Source organism: Hypanus sabinus, chromosome Y (genome assembly GCF_030144855.1).
Source record: "Hypanus sabinus isolate sHypSab1 chromosome Y, sHypSab1.hap1, whole genome shotgun sequence".
In the NCBI taxonomy this organism is placed as follows: Eukaryota; Metazoa; Chordata; class Chondrichthyes; order Myliobatiformes; family Dasyatidae; genus Hypanus; species Hypanus sabinus.
In genome coordinates, this window is record NC_082740.1 from 813,093 (window position 1) to 830,739 (window position 17,647).

At 40.7% G+C, this 17,647-nt stretch overlaps 1 protein-coding gene across 6 annotated transcripts in view; it reads right to left on the reverse strand.

Moving 5' to 3' along the window:
• LOC132385332 (puromycin-sensitive aminopeptidase-like) overlaps nt 1-17,647 on the reverse strand; it is a 330,919-nt gene that overhangs the window by 65,516 nt on the left and 247,756 nt on the right. For all 6 annotated transcript variants that reach the window (XR_009509156.1, XM_059957354.1, XM_059957353.1 and 3 more), the window contains one exon: nt 865-999. Coding sequence is in view for 5 of the 6 variants with exons in the window: in XM_059957354.1 (XP_059813337.1) it covers nt 865-999 (135 nt within the window). In the remaining variant the exon portion in view is untranslated. The remainder of the gene's footprint in view (nt 1-864; nt 1,000-17,647) is intronic.

Consider the following 17,647-nt stretch of genomic DNA (forward strand, 5'->3'; position numbering starts at 1 on the left):
TGCCTTCCTCTTCCTTTCCCTACCCTTCTGAACCACAGGGCCAGACTCTGTGCCAGAGGCACAGCTAAGGTTGCTTTCCCCAGGTAGGCTGTCCCCCCCCAACAGTACTCAAACAGGAGTACTTATTGTCAAGGGGTACAGCCACAGGGGTACTCTCTAGTACCTGACTTCCCATTCCCTCTCCTGACTGTGACCCATTTCTGTCTTCTGTGGCCCCGGTGTGACCACCTGTCCGACACTCCTCTCTATCACCTCCTCACTCTCCCTGACCAGACGAAGGTCATCGAGCTGCAGCTCCAGGGCCCTAACACAGTTCCTTAGGAGTTGCATCTCAAGGCAGCGGGTGCAGATGTGGCCAGACGGGATGCCGGCAGACTCCAGGACCTTACACATCTGACACCGACCACAGAAAACTGGCCTCAAACATATACTACCTCCTTTTGCAATCAACAACTGCCTCACCTCGTCCCATTACCACTGAAGCCCACTAAGCCAAAGCCCTTTCACTCTGCTGCCTCTCATTCCGCTGCCTGCTCCCAATGCTGCCCGCTGGATATTGTTGTAATTCTCTGAATTCAATGGAAGGGGAATTGCAGGAGAATTACAACACATTTCAAAGAGAAAACATAGGGCAAGAACAAGACATAAAAGCAGAAAATTCTGAAATGATGACTACAAATGATATTTTAATGAATATGGAAGTAATTTCAATCACATTCATGAGACAGCTTATGTGCAGACGAAGAACAAAAATAGTGAAGATTTACACAAGTTTAATAACACGTTAGAAGCTTTCAGTTAGTGGAGTGCAAACATATTTTTAAGTATAGGAGCAATTCATGTATGGAGTCCCTCCTCACTTACCAGTGAGAATAAGTCATTCTGAAGCCCCAGTCGATCTACAGGAGGAAGTTCAAGGTTCCGGATGCTGGATAGTAAGCGCTCAAGCATTGTTGGACTGTATTGAATTCGGCAGAAGCCCACCGTTCCAGGATTCAACTGAATATTAAACAAAAGGAAAGCGCAAGAAGAATGATTGTATATACAGCTTTTACTGAACTCACATTGAGTTGACCTAAACATCTATTCTCCAGTACTCTTTGGAACAGGTAAAAATGAGCATTAACTTGCTTTTAAAGAAAAATACTGCAGATCCTGGAAATCTGAAATTAAAAACAGAAACTGCTACAAATATTCGGAGCAAAAGTGCTAGAAATTCACAAGTATTCTTCTACCACAAATGCTGTACAACTTGCTGTGTAGTTTCAGCATTTTTGTTTTCTCTTTTTTTCTAACCACAGCAAATTCTGTAGATGCTGGAAATGCAGAGCAACACAGAGCAATACAGATACACACACAGAGTCACAAAATCTTGGGGTATTTTCATAGAGGCTGCCTGACTTTCTGAGTTCCTCCAGCAGTTTATGAATGTTACACTGTTTTTCTTGTGGGTAGGTTCACTTTAGTGCCTAGAATCAGTAGACAAAAACAAATGCAATTTTCATCTAGTACTTACATTAGTGGGCAAACCTCAAAACAAGGGACATAACTACAAGGATTAATCATTTAAAACTAAGGTACATTAAAATTGTGGTAGAAATGGTTAAAACTAGTGTATGATGGGATACTTGACTATTCTGGAACAGCTGGGCTTAAGACTGCTGATGTGTGTCGAAAATAACCTTGGATGATAAGCTCAGTACCAGGAACTCCAATTAATAAGATACCAGGCACCTGGAAGCCTGGTAACAGGGAACAAAGAGGACTGTTAGACATGCACAGAGAATAACTGACATGATTTTTAAATGATCTTGTACTGACTGTGGAATGCCAAAAAAAGTTATGTGAAGTTGTTCGTCTTGCTGTATGAGTTCTGTATAACCAAGAATCCAGAGTTTTGGTGGCAATGGAGACTGCTGCAGACTCTCCATGATATCATGTTAATAAATTCTTAAAAGAAAACTCGGTCATTCTGTTCTTAGTGTTTCCATGAGAGAATCTGGTGACGAGGATGGGATCTCTATTAAGCGAGATCCGAAGAAAGGCTAACCAAGAGGGCCGAGTTAAACAAGGGACTGTTCTAGCTAAAATGGGGGTAGCGCTCGAATAGAACTGCTCTAGCTGAAATGGGGGTAGTTACTGGAGACCTCCTGGGGAGGAGGGAAGGTAGCTGGCAGGCTAACATCCAGCTGGTGACTCAAGAGTAAGCTGAGGCTGGAAGACCTAAGAAAACAAGCTAAAGCTACGGAAAAAAAAAGCATAGCTATGGGAAAAAATGCAAGAGGAGACTTGAGGTTCATTGGCAGAGATTCAGTGAGCGCTCACTGTGTGCATAGTGTGTATAAATAAACTTTGTGCTGTTTTAACTGAAATAAAAATCTTAACCAGGAAAAATGGGAAGTGTGAGCAGTCAATCAGCTGGCACTGATCCTGCTAATAAACCAAAGAATCCCAGAGGTAAGACAAAGGCTTTGAACACTCAACTGCAGGTAGGAAAAAGACCAACAAAAAGAACAAAAAGGTAAAACGGCACCACCAGCAAATAGGAGACCCCTTAGTCCAACCTAGATCCCCTGCAGGTATGATAATCAGAGAGACCAGAGACGATTGTTATGCAGTAACATTCAGCAGTGATTTGTATCAGTGGTCACATGGGGATTGGCTGTATGGGGGAAGTTTTAATCCAGTACAGGCAGTCCCCGAGTAACGAACGTTCGACTTATGGACAACTCGTGCTTACGAACCAAGGAAGGAGAACGCTGTCCGCCATTTTAAGTTGTTGCCGTTGACACTGTGTTGAGCATTTAACTTTGTTTTGGCTTAAATTTTTCTTAACAAGATTCACCATGACCCTGCCCCCCCCGTTCCGGTTGGCTGGTGGTGCAGTGAGATCAGCGGCAGGCTGGAGAACTGAGCTTCCCAAGTTCGATCAGGTGACAGACCATGTCAAGCTGATGTCGATCCAGTGACTCCTGTATCATCCATGCCAGGTTGATGTTGATGTAAAAAAACCCACTGCTACCTCCAGTTTAAATTCCCATGAGGAATATTGTGGAGGATCAAATACCCAAACCAAGCACAGCCCTCACTTGTCCCATTTAGCCTGTCTCAGTGCAGTGGTTCTTAGGACCCAGTGGAGCTCGGGACCCGCTGCCCACAGTGTTTCTGTTCCATTGATGGGAAGCAATCGCAATTCAAAATAAAGTGTAAATAATAAAGCGTTTGGAAAGAGGTGAAACGCCATTGGTCATTGGAAAAGCGTTAGGCTACAGTCGGTCAACGATCAGAACAATTTTAAAGGATAAAGTGAGAATAATGGAGCATGTGAAAGGCCCTGCCCCGATTAAAGCTACAATTATTACAAAGCAATGCAATGGTTTAATTATTGAAATACACACATTTCTTAAGTGTTTTATATGCATAGAAAGGTAAAATATATACTATATGCTATATGCTAAGACAAATGTTTGACTAACTGACGCTAAATAGTACTGGATGTACTTATTCCGACTTACAGACAGACTCAGGAACAGAACTTGTACGTAACCTGGGGACTGCATGTACTGGGAGGACGCCACCCGAAATGGGGAGGGCCACCCAAATTGGGATGCTGATTACATGAAAAGACATTTTAAACGATATAAGGAGTGGCTAAAAGACACCAACCTCCAAAGAAAAAGGAGATTAAGCAGCCTGAAACAGAGAAGGCTGGGGTTGAAATGAAACCTACCAAGGGACTTTACCCTCAACCCCCCATACTGGCCAGTGCTCCACTGGTACTCATAGACTATTTAATACTAATGACAACTGCCTTGGGACGACCTGCACCCACTCCTTTCAGGCCCCCATGTTAGTTCAGGCACCTGACACTCCCAGCGGAACAGACATCACTTAAACGAGAGAAGAATCTCAGGAAAGAGGAATTGAAGCTAAGGGAGCTGAAGGAAATGTTAACAAACTAGAAAAGAAAGGTACATCGCATCCAAAATTTCTCTAGTAAACAGATGACCTCCTCCCACGCTACTCTGATGTAGTGGGAAATCGCATACGAGGCAAGTTACAGTAGTGGTTTGCCATTGCCTTCTGCTGGGCGTGTTTTTTTTCAAAGAGAATCACCAGCTCTTAACCCAGCATGGATGAAAAGCATGCAGAGGAGCTAGCTGGATTTCAACTCCGGACCTCCAGTTCCACAGTCCAGCGCTATGCAACTATGCCACCAACCAGGTCAGCAGTACTAGAGATGACTCAAAAAAATGCCTGAAAAGGCAGAAAAAAAAGAGGCAGGAAAAGAGAAACAGAGAATAGAGGATAAGCTTTTAACAGACACCTTCATTATCTCTGTTACATGGCCACAGCTTCTATTTCTGTGGTATCACATGACATTAGTTTACTAAGTCTGATGTATTTATGGTCTTGTTTTGCTGGAAGTTTGTAGTTTTGATTCCTGTGGGCATCACGTGACCATTGTTTTGCTTTACTGGGAATCCGTAGTTTTGTTTCTGTAAGCATCACTTGATGACATATACTGACTGTATAAAAGAAATGTGGACATTTTGCTGAGAAGGGAGTTAAAGGAAAGAGTGGTTCACAGACTTCGAACTATCCAGGAACCACTCACGATTGAGAAGGGTAAAGTCTAATGCTTACCTAAACCCAAAGGTTAATCAGCGGCACACTGTGCATTGTGGAGATGTGTCTGTCCTTCATATGACCGATGGGTATGTTTTTCGTGACAGTCACTTTGTGAAATCGCTCTTCGTGGACTTCGGAACAGTATTCCTAGGCTGGGATCTTCGGTAACCGTTTCTTCATTCACTAGCTGTGAAATTTTTGGAATTGTCCTGATTGCCTCGTCGCTGCAATATGAATCCACAATTCTCTCCTCTCACCTATCTTGTGAATTATTGGGACTCTCTGGCCAGTCGGGAAGTTAAATTGGTCCCCCCATTTAATGAAGCTGAGATTGATAAATACTTCCAGCATTTAGAAGGTTGCTCAGAGCTTAATGTGGCCAAAAGTTAGTTGGCGTCTTCTGTTACAGAGCGTAATGAAGGATAAGGCTCAATAGGCTTATTCTGCCCCGTCAGTTGAAAATGTAGTTGATTATAAGATTCTGAAATGGGCTGTACTTAAGGTCTAGAAGTCTACAGGCAAAGATTTAGAAATCTGAGGAAATCTGTGAACCAGACATGTGGAACTTGCATATGAAAAGATAGCGTGTTTGGACCACTGGTGCACATCTAAACATGTGAAAAAAAAGTGAATGATAATTTTAACAGCTTGAAAGTGTTGTTTTAATTGAAGAATTTAAGAGGTGCACCCGTAATGCCATAAAGGCATATTTAGACTCTTTGCAAGAGTCTGCTAAACTAGCAATGAGTTTGCCTTAACCACAACTTTGTTTAACCTGAGTAAAACCATATAACCATATAACAATTACAGCATGGAAAAAGGCCATCTCGGCCCTTCTAGTCAATGCCGAACGATTACTCTTACCTAGTCCCATCAACCTGCACTCAGACCATAACCCTCCATGCCTTTCCCGTCCATATACTTATCCAATTTTCCTTTAAATGACAATATCAAACCTGCCTTTACCACTTCTACTGGAAGCTCGTTCTACACAGCTATCACTCTCTGTAAAGAAGTTCCCCCTTGTGTTACCCCTAAACTTCTGCCCCCTAACTCTCAACTCATGTCCTCTTGTTCGAATCTCCCCTACTCTCAATGGAAAAAGCCTATCCATGTCAACTTTATCTATCCCCCTCATAATTTTAAATATCTCTATCAAGACCTCCTTCAACCTTCTATGCGCCAAAGAATAAAGGCCTAACTTGTTCAACCTTTTTCTGTAACTTAGGTGCTGAAACCCAGGTAAATCTCCTCTGTACTCTCTCTATTTTGTTGACATCTTTCCTATGAATTCAGTGACCAGAACTGTACACAATACTCCAAATTTGGACTCACCAATGCCTTGTCCAATTTTAACATTACATCCCAACTCTTATACTCAATGCTCTGATTTATAAAGGCCAGCATACCAAAAGCTTTCTTCATCACCCTATCCACATGAGATTTCACCTTCAGGGAACTATGCACCATTATTCCTAGATCACTCTGTTCTACTGCATTCCTCAACGCCCTACCATTTACCATGTATGTTCTATTTTGATTATTCCTACCAAAATGTAGCACCTCACATTTATCAGCATTAAACTCCATCTGCCATCTTTCAGACCAGTCTTCTAACTGGCCTAAATCTCTCTGCAAGCTTTGAAAACCTACTTCATTATCCACAACACCACCTATCTTAGTATCATCTGCATACTTACTAATCCAATTTACCACCCCATCATCCAGATCATTAATGTACATGACGAACAACATTGGACCCAGTACAGATCCCTGAGGTACACCACTAGTCACCGGCCTCCAACCTCACAAACAGTTATCCACCACTACTCTCTGGCATCTCCCATCCAGCCACTGTTGAATCCATTTTACTACTTCAATATTAATACCTAACGATTGAACCTTCCTAATTAACCTTCTGTGTGGAACCTTGTCAAAGGCCTTACTGAAGTCCATATAGACAACATCCACTGCTTTACCCTCGTCAACTTTCCCAGTAACCTCTTCAAAAAATTCAATTAAGATTTGTCAAACATGACCTTCTACATACAAATCCATGTTGACTGTTCCTAATCAGATGATGTATATATATATATATATACACACACACACGCACCATCTCTAAGAATAGTTTCCATTAATTTACCCACCAACGTCAAACTGACAGGTCGATAATTGCTAGGTCTTAGAACCCTTTTTAAACAATGGAACCAAATGAGCAATACGCCAATCCTCCGGCACCATCCCCATTTCTAATGACATTTGAAATATTCCTGTCAGAGCCCCTGCTTCCAAAAGAGTAGCATGGATAATCTGGGTCTAGTGATAAAGGTAAGGATGAAGGCAAACAAATAAAGGAGAAGCCCTCTGGTCCTACTTTTCACTATTGTAGGAAATCTGGTCATGTTATGGCTAACTGTTTCTTTCTGAAAAAGGAGGAAAAAGGAGGCAGTTCCAGATGCCTTGTTCAAAGAGTTGAAACACCTGTGAACCCACAGGGTTCTGCACATTCTGATGAAGCTCTGTAAAAGGCTAAGACGTCTGGTCAGATTAAGAAAGAATTCCTTCATTTTATGTCAGATGGGTTTGTTTCAGCAAAGGAAGAGTCAATCCTGATACCGGTGAAAATTCTTTGAGATACTGGGGCTTCTCAGTCACTTATGTTAGACAGTGTTCTAAAGTTTGGTGATGAGACTGCTACCGGTGAGGTAAATCTTATTTGACGTATTGGGTGCGATATTGTTCCTGTACCTCTGCACAAGGTAATTCTGAAGTCAGATTTAGTTTCAGGATTTGTTAAAATAGGACTACGACCCAGTTTACAGGTGGAAGGTATTTCCTTGTTAGGGAATGACCTAGCAGGTGGTCAGATAGCTTTGAGCTATCCAGGAACTGCTCACGATTGAGAAGGGTAAAGTCTAATGCTTACCTAAACCCAAAGGTTAATCAGCGGCACACTGTGCATTGTGGAGATGTGTCTGTCCTTCATATGACCGATGGGTATATTTTTCATGACAGTCACTTTGTGGAATCGCTCTTTGTGGACTTCGGAACAGTATTCCTAGGCTGGGATCTTCGGTAACCGTTTGTTTGTTTGTAGCGTGGGATCTTTGGAATTTGTCCTGATCACCTTGTTGCTGCACTGTGAATCCGCAATTCTCTCCTCTCACCTTTTTCGTGAATTATTGGGACTCTCTGAACTGCCACTGTAAGACTGTGCTTCAGTAAGATTTGTTAAGAACGGGTTCTATGTTTGACTGTTTTGGAGCTATAGATGTATAACACTTAACTTCTGTTTAAGAAAGCAGTTTTTTAAATTTTCAATATTTTTGAATAGATGTAAATAAATATAGTGGTTTTAATATTAAAACACAACTCAATTTGACATTCCTTGCTATTGGTACATTATGAAATCATAACATATATAAAACAGCCCCATTTCCCCTGCTGGGTCTGCAGACCCTTTGTAAAATAGGGGTAACACTGCTCTGTATAGCTGAAGGTATATACGTGGAGCTTCCTCAGGTTAGGAAGGAATGCTAAAATTAATGAATGGGCGAGAAAAGGACAGTTCAGAACCCATATTATACTGTTGGCAGCTGGATAGCAATTTCTATGCTTTGACTTAAAGCAATTATGGAAAAATAGTGGATTTATCACTTCCTCAGGGAAAGCGATTGAAAACGCCTCCTTCGCATTGAACCTTTTAGAAGCTATGCAATTGCCACAGACTTTAGTAATAATTAAGTGCGAGGCACACACCTCAGCTGAAAATGAGGTCTCCAAGGGGAATCGGTTTGCAGACATGATAGTAAACAGGTGGCCGTCAGTGACAACCTGTGCTACAGACCTCTCGGGTTGAATCGGGAGAGAAGGTGCTCCCTCTGTGTATTGATGTTCAGCAGTTGCAGGAAACCCAAAATCTTGCCTCACAGCAAGAGAAATGTGCTTGGAGCCAATCTGCATGTCAGCACGCGGCTATGAAGTCACCCAGATAGCCGAGTAGTGTGCTGCATAGTTTATTTTTGCCCCTGGCTCGCCTGGCACATGGCCAGGTTCACATGGGCAAAAGACAGCATGCCCTCACTCAACAATAATATGCCTTATCCCATCACTCAGCAATAGTGCAAATTGACTTTGTACATATGCCTGCTGAAAGGAGATTTAAGTATATATGTATATAATATTTAAGATTATATAATAAGATTTAAGTATATAATAGCAGACATGTTTTTCAGATGGGCGGAGGAAGAAGGATGCAGAAACTGTGGTGAACATATTTGAAAGAAATTATACCTGGGTTTGGAATTCCTCTAGGGATAAATAGCGACAGGGGAACCCATTTTACAAATAAATTAGTGTAGGGACTGGAGGAAGCCTTGGGGGTCCAGTAGAAATTGCATATCCCCTACCAGCCTCAGTCCTCAGGTATGGTGGAAAAAGCAAATGGGGAAATAAAAGCAACTTTGACAAAAATTTGTCAGTCTCAGACAGCCAGAAGCATTGCCCTTAGTAATTTACACTCTGCGAAACCAAAGAATAGAAATACAACTTACCCCTTGTGAAATTTTGATGGGGCAGCCTATGACAACAGGAACTGATCTCCCATGACCCCAGAAAAGGTAGCGCTAATATGGAATGATGAGAAGGCACTGAAATACGTATAAGCACTGGCAGGAAAACTGAGAAGATCTGGCAAGCCCAGGCACCTTTAACTGAAGGCAACATGCATCTTTTAAGCCAGCAGTTAGAATATATGTGAGATCAATGAATAAAGATTCTTTCTCTCCCAGTACAGCTGTAAAGGTGAAGGAGAATTCTGACTAAATACATGCCAGCAGGTACAAGCTGCACCATGACAAGGACGAAATAAAACACCGAACATCTTCCCCGAGGGAGAGGAATGGCGTTGAGAACTAAGAACCAAGTGTCATTGAGAGACTGGAAAAGAAATCTATTCTAACCTGCATGTCGTGATATATACATAGTGACTGATTATTAACAAAATATATACTCAATAGAGGACTAACATGAAGCAAGTAGTGGTAATAATCATATTATGGGTAGGACTGATTGATTACCTAACAGCATTGGAGGGCAAATACAAAGAAACAGAAAAGTGGAAAGACATTTTAAGCCTGTGAAGGAAGGGCAGGGTCACCCACATTTATATAATACATGGTGGCAATTTTCTAATTATACAGTCTACTGGGCATATTTAACTAACTGTTATGTTTATATGTCAGTTCCCTATTCTGTGCAGAGTCCTGCATATCTTAAACCCCTGCCTGTTGGAAGAAAATCCTCCGTGCGTATATTGGGAGGATTACTCCTTTGGTAGGGTACAGTAAATAATGCCCATATACTAGATAATATAAATTTAGAACTAGAACAGATGGCCAATGAAACTATAGAAGTATTTGTCATTCTGAACCAGGAAATGCAAAATCTTCTACTGGTGACCTTACTGAACAGAATGGCCCAAGACTACGCATCAGCCTGGGAAGGAGGGGTTTGAGCATTAATGGGGAAAGAATGTTGTACCTACATACCCCGTGCTTTAGAAAATATGACCCATGTGTTAGAGCATGTGACCCAGTTGCAAGATGGAATGCATGAACTGAACTCTCAAGCCCCTCCAGAAGGTGGGGATTTCATTAGGTGGGTTATATCAGTGTTAGGAGAAGGAATATTTTCCTGGCTATAGCCCCGCTTTTACAGCCTCACTGCCCTGGTCTGCTTAGTGGTGGTAGTTCATGGTGTCATACAACTATGCATTCGCTAGGTCTGTGCTCGTACAAAGTCAAAGTCAGGGGAGATGGTAGCATTACTCTATGCACAATCACATATCGTAGGAGACTGGAAAGAAGAGGATAGTTATGATGAAGAGGAATGTTTAAGAATGTGCCCTTATGCAGTGGATTATGAGCCTGCTTTTTATAAAAAAGGGTATACGAATCTTTAAGTTTTGATCAGAAAGGTCAACAAGGAGGGATTTGTGATTGAAATGGTTAAAACTAGTGCATGATGGATACTTGACCATTCTGGAACAGCTGGGCTTAAGACTGCTGATGTGTGCCGAGAATAACCTTGGATGATAAGCTCAGTACCAGGAACTCCAATTAATAAGATACCAGGCACCTGGAAGCCTGGTAACAGGGAACAAAGAGGACTGTTAGACATGCACAGAGAATAACTGACATGATTTTTAAATGATCTTGTACTGACCGTGGAATGCCAAAAAGTTACGTGAAGTTGTTCGTCTTGCTGTATGAGTTCTGTATAACCAAGAATCCAGAGTTTTGGTGGCAGTGGAGACTGCTGCAGACTCTCCATGATATCATGTTAATAAATTCTTAAAAGAAAACTCGAAGTCATTCTGTTCTTAGTGTTTCCATGAGAGGATCTGGTGACGAGGATGGGATCTCTATTAAGCGAGATCCGAAGAAAGGCTAACCAAGAGGGCTGAGTTAAACAAGGGACTGTTCTAGCTAAAATGGGGGTAGCGCTTGAATAGAACTGCTCTAGCTGAAAGGGGGGCAGTTGCTGGAGACCTCCTGGGGAGGAGGGAAGGTAGCTGGCAGGCTAACATCCAGCTGGTGACTGAGTAAGCTGAGGCTGGAAGAAGACCTGAGAAGAAAACAAACTAAAGCTACGGAAAAAAAAAGCATAGCTATGGGGAAAAATGCAAGGAGACTTCAAGCTTCATAACTGAATAATTCGGTGCCAGTCAACTTTGACCTTCCTTTTAAAATTGTAAGAAATCAATTTACAGGCAGTTCCCGGACGAACGAGTTCCGTTCTTGAGTTCCTTTGTAAGTCGGATTTGTATGTAAGTCAGAACAAGTACATCCGATATTATTTAGGGTCAGTTAGTCAAACGTTTGTCATAGTATATATTTTACCTTTCTATGCATATAAAACACTTAAGAAACATATGTATTCCAATAATTAAACCACCGCGTTGCCTAGTAATAAATGTAGCTTTCATCGGGGAAAGGCCTTTCACATGCTCCATTATTCTCACTTCCTCCTTTAAAATTGTCCTCAGCAGCCGTGTCCACCGTGGAGAACTTCAGATTCCTGGGAACCACCACCTCTCAGAATCTGAAGTGGGAGCAGAACATCGGCTCCATCCTGAAGAAGGCCCTGCGGCTCTTGAGGAAATATGGTCTACCTCAGGACTTGCTGCTGCAGTTCTACACTGCAGTCATTGAGTCTGTCCTGTGCACCTCCATCACTGTGTGGTTTGGAGCCGCCACCAAGCAGGATAGAACCAGACTACAGTGCACAGTGAGGACTGCCGAGCGCATCATTGGAGTCTCCCTGCCCTCTATTGTGGACCTGTACTCTTCCAGGTTGAAGAAGAGGGCGGGGAACAACATAAAGGACTCCTTCCATCCTGCGCACGGACTGTTTGAACTGCTTCCGTCTGGTAGGTGCTTCAGATCCCTCCAGACTAAGACTAATAGGCACTGGAGAAGTTTTTTCCCTACTGCGGTCACTTTGCTGAACAGTTAACTGCCGGCTAACTATTACTTGGATTGCACTACTTGTATGTATAATCTGTATTTTCATTTATATTTATCATTATTATTGTTATGAGCAGAGAGACAACATCTGCCGGAAGTAAATTCCTTGTATGTGCACAGGTACTTGGCGATTAAAGTCTGATTCTGATTGTTGACCGACTGTAGCCTAATGCTTTTCTAATGACCGATGGTGTTACACCTCTTTCCAAATGCTTTATTATTTCCATTTTATTTTCAGTTGTGATCACCTCCCGTCAACAGAACTGAAACACTGCGGGCAGGGGGTCCCGCCCTCTGCCCACTCCCGAGGTCCGCTGGGTCCTAAAGACCACTGCACTAAATTCCCCAGGTCCTAAGCTCCACTGGACTGAGATAGGTTAAATGGGACAAGTAGAGGCTGTGCTGGGTTTGGGCACTGTATTTGATTCTCTACAATATTCTGCGTGGGAATTTAAACTGGAGGTGGCTGTGTTTTTTTAGGAGTTGCACACTCGACATCAACCTGGCACGGATGGTACAGGAGTCACTGGATCAATATCAACCCAGTATGGGAGCAGTCTGTCACTGGATCAAACTCTGGAAACTCTGTTCTCCAGCCTGGCGCTGATCTCGCTGCTCGGACTCGGATCAGCCGACTCGGAATGGGAGGTGGGGGTTAGGGCGAATCTTGCTAAGAAAAATTTAAGCCAAATACAAAGTTACACACTCAACACAGTGTCAACGGCAAAGACTTAAAATGGTGGACAGTGTTGCAATCCGACTTAAAATGGCAGGTGGCTTTTTCCTTCCTAGTCGGATGCTCGTAACTCGGGGACTACCTGTACTTATTCGCGTATAACATCTAGAAATTATAAATTTCTCTTTTTAAAGAAAATCTTGTCCCTCTTTTGGAATATGTTCAGAAGGTACTATCAAACTGCTCTCCCCTTCCTTTATCGCTGATTAGATGTATAAAATCAAATAAAATGAATATTTTGCCTGAATTTTTATATTTATTTCAAGCTACCTGTTTTTATTTCTAAATCCTTTTTCGACTGTTTAGACTCAATTGTATCTTCTATTTATGGAAGAATAAAACCCCCCCGATTAAACAAAGATCACCTTCAGAAAACTAAAAAAAAGGGGAATTAGGCCTACCCAATTTTAGGTTTTACTACTGGGTGCTCAACATACGTTACCTTATATTTTGGTTATATTAATCGCAATGACTGTCCAGTTTGGGTCTCTTCAGAAGTTAATTCAGTTAATAAATTTTCTATTATTTCTCTTCTTGGATCTTCAACTCTATCTTTAAGTAATTTAACTGATAATTATGTAGTTAAACATTCTTTGAAGATTTGGTTACAATTTAGAAAATATTTGGTTTTTCATTCTCTAGTCCCATTTTTCCAAATTTTTTTTTAAACCTTCTTTGACTGATGTTGTTTTTAAAGAGTAGAATAGACTACAACTTAAAAGCTTACAGGATCTGTTTGTTGGAGATAGTCTTTCCTCATTTGATCAACTATCAATGCAGATGATACTAAGGTAGGTGGCGTTGTGGATAATGAAGTAGCTTTCAAAGTTTGCAGAGAGATTTAGGCCAGTTAGAAGACTGGTCTGATAGATGGCAGATGGAGTTTAATGCTGATAAATGTGAGGTGCTACATTTTGGTAGGAATAATCAAAATAGAACATACATGGTAAATGGTAGGGCGTTGAGGAATGCAGTAGAACAGAGTGATCTAGGAATAATGGTGCATAGTTCCCTGAAGGTGAAATCTCATGTGGATAGGGTGATGAAGAAAGCTTTTGGTATGTTGGCCTTTATAAATCAGAGCATTGAGTATAAGAGTTGGGATGTAATGTTAAAATTGGACAAGGCATTGGTGAGTCCAAATTTGGAGTATTGTGTACAGTTCTGGTCACTGAATTTATAGGAAAGATGTCAACAAAATAGAGAGAGTACAGAGGAGATTTACTAGAATGTTACCTGGGTTTCAGCACTAAAGTTACAGAGTTAGGTTTTTATTCTTTGGAGCATAGAAGGTTGAGAGAGGACTTGATAGAGGTATTTAAAATTATGAGGGGAATAGATAGAGTTGACGTGGATAGGCTTTTTCCATTGAGAGTAAGGGAGATTCAAACAAGAGGGCATGAGTTGAGACTTAGGGGGCAAAAGTTTAAGGGTAATATGGGGGGGGGAATTTCTTTACTCAGAGAGTGATAGCTGTGTGGAATGAGCTTCCAATAGAAGCGGTAGAGGCAGGTTTGGTTTTGTCATTTAAAGCAAAATTGGATAGGTATATGGACAGGAAAGGAATGGAGGGTAATGGGCTGAGTGCAGGTCAGTGGGACTAGGTGAGAGTAAATGTTCGACACGGACTAGAAGGGCCGAGATGGCCTGTTTCCGTGCTGTGATTGTTATATGATTATATCTATTAAATATAATCTTGGTATAACTCACTTTTTTAGATATTTACTTCTTGAGTTTTCAACTTCATAATTTCCTAAATGTCCAAATAAGAATTTAATTGATACAATTTTTACTCTGAAACCTTTTCATAATGGTTCTATTTCTAATAGTTACAGTATGTTGTTGGCAATGATACATTCCGTTAGACAAAATTAAAAATCTCTGGGAATAAGACCTATAGATTTCAATTGATGAGGATACTTGGAATGAAATTTTTAAACTTGTTCACACCTCTTTGTTATGTGCGTGTCACTCTCTTTTACAATTTAAAGTGGTTCATAGAGCCTATATGTCTAAAGATAAGCTCTCTCATTTTTACTCCATACTGTAATAGGTGTAATGTCGAAGAGGCCTCTCTAATTCATATGTGTTGGCTTGATAAATTTTTGGAAAGAAGTATTTCAAACTTTCTTGGAGCTTTTTAAAGCAAACTTAAAACCAGGCCTCTGACTATCCTGTTTGGCATTGGTGGAGGAAACTTTACTCTTAAGCTGAATGATTTGTGTATTTTAGCTTTTATTTCTCTTTTAGCCAGAAGAGTTCTGTTGCTTAAATGGAAAGATGCCACTCTGCCTACTCATGTCCATTGGTTGATTGGTGTTATGTCATGTTTAAATCTAGAGAAGATCAGTTGTTCTATTTCTACACCTAGACAAGATTTTTTCACATTATGGGAACCTTTTTGTAACTACTTTCACAATCTTCCAACTTGTTCAGCAATGATGATGGTTACTATTTGTTTGAATTTACGACTGTATGTCCAAGATTCTTTTTTCTTTTCTGTTAACCAAACAGATGTTTTTTTTCTCTTTTTTTGTTATGGGTTTTTGATTTTGCTTTAGATCAGAATAATATACCTTTTCAATATTATGGTTAACTTACTATACATAGATATGGGGCATTTTAACCTTGTTTCTGCTTCCATAACATCATAATGTATTTAGTATTCGTCTATGCAAGTAATTAATAAAAATATTGAAAAAGAAAGTGAAACTCAAAGTCTTAGTGTTCTTAGTGTTTCCATGACAGAAATTTTTCCCATAGGGTGGTGAGTCCCCTGAATTCTCTGGCCTGGCAAGTTATAGAGTTAGATTATGAGACAGATAAGATTTCCAATTGATTGAGGAATAGAAGGGTATGATAAAATGACACACAAGAAGAGTTGTGGCCCGCTTGGTACTATTATAATCATATTGAATAGTGCAACAAGGCTTCACCACTTTAATTAGTCCAGCTTGTTTTTATTCATGTTGTTCATAACGTCATTCCGTTCAAATCACTAACACAGCATAAGATAGTTCTGATATTCTAGTTCACTGTGATGGTCACCAATTCCTGTAGTTGATCTTTAGATCTAAACAGCAAAGGAAAAAGCGAACTCTTCTGAGATTTCCTGAGTGCAACTTATGAGTGATGACTGTCTTTCAAATCTCTTAGTATCTCTCCTTTCAGTTAGTCCTGACGAAGGGTCTCGGCCTGAAACGTTGACAGTGCTTCTCCTTATAGATGCTGCCTGGCCTGCTGTGCTCCACCAGCATTTTGTGCTTGTTGAGCGTAGTCGATGCTTTGCTTAGTGGGGGGGGGGGGGCTTGGAGCTTTAATGTTAAAGGATTCAGAAGAATAGCCCTAGAAACAGCATTCTTAATGCAATGTAATCACTCCCAGAACCACCTATGACCATATAACAATTACAGCACAGAAACAGACCATCTCATCCCTTCTAGTCCATGCTGAATGCTTACACTCACCTAGTCCCACCAACCTGCACTCAGCCCATAACCTTCCATTCCTTTCCTGTCCATATACCTATCCAATTTTACTTTAAATGACAATATCAAACTGCTTCTACCACTTCTACTAGAAGCTCATTCCACATCTTTCCAGCTTTTAGAAAACAATTCACGAGGAAAGGAGAAAATAACCTCATTTGTTAGGAATTTTTTACTACACACAATTGCCATATATCATAAAACTAAAAAACTTGGGAGCAGAATTAGGGCATTTGGCCCATTGGCATTTCCATCATGGCTGATTTATTATCCTTCTCAACCCCATTCTCCTGCCCTCTCCTTATAACCTTCGATATATTTATTAATCAAGAATCTATCAACTGCCACATTATACTTAATGACTTCACATCCACAGCCATCTATGACAAATAATACCACAGATTCATCTGCCTCTGGTCAAAGAAACTTTACTCATTGAGAATGCGGTGTGGGAAAAATCCTAAAAGTTAATTCCATGTATCAGCCAACAACAATCAGAATCAGGTTTATTATCACTGGTGTATTTAATGAAGTTTGTTATTATGTCTACAAAGTTCATATTCAGATTCTGAGTTTAAATCTCCCTGAAATCTCTCTGCATTTCAAAAGAATAATATATTTATTACAATTGTATTCCTACTCTGTACACAAAAGGAATAGGGAGATTTCATTAAAACCTATTGAATATTGTATGGGTTAGATAGAGTGAATGTGGAGCCAATGTTTCCTATAGTCGGGTAGATGAGGACCAGAGGCACAGACTCAGAAAAGAGGACACCCTTTTAGGACAGAAATGATGAGGAGTTTCTTTAGTCAGAGAGTGGTAAATCTACATAATTCATTACCATGGATGGCTGTGGAGGCCAAGTCATTGCATATATTTAAAGCAGAGGCTAGTAAGTTCTTGATTATTATGGGTATCGAAGGTTATAGGGGAGTATGCATGAGAATGGTTCTGAGACAGGTAATAAATCAGCTATGACAGAATGGTGGAGCAGACTGGATAAGCCAAATAGTTTAATTTTGCTCCTATGTCTTACAAAAATCACCATTAATACAGCAAAGCTATAAGACAGCTAATTCCTTTCTCCAGATTTACAAACAAGAATATCCAATGTCAAGTTTGATGATTTACATCTAGTGTTAAAGCCTCAAGTAGTCACAACCCACTCAGAGCCATCTACAATTCAAATTAGTCAAGCAAGACATCTTGGAATATAAACAATACAAACTAATTCTCCAGGAGCTCATTAGTCTAA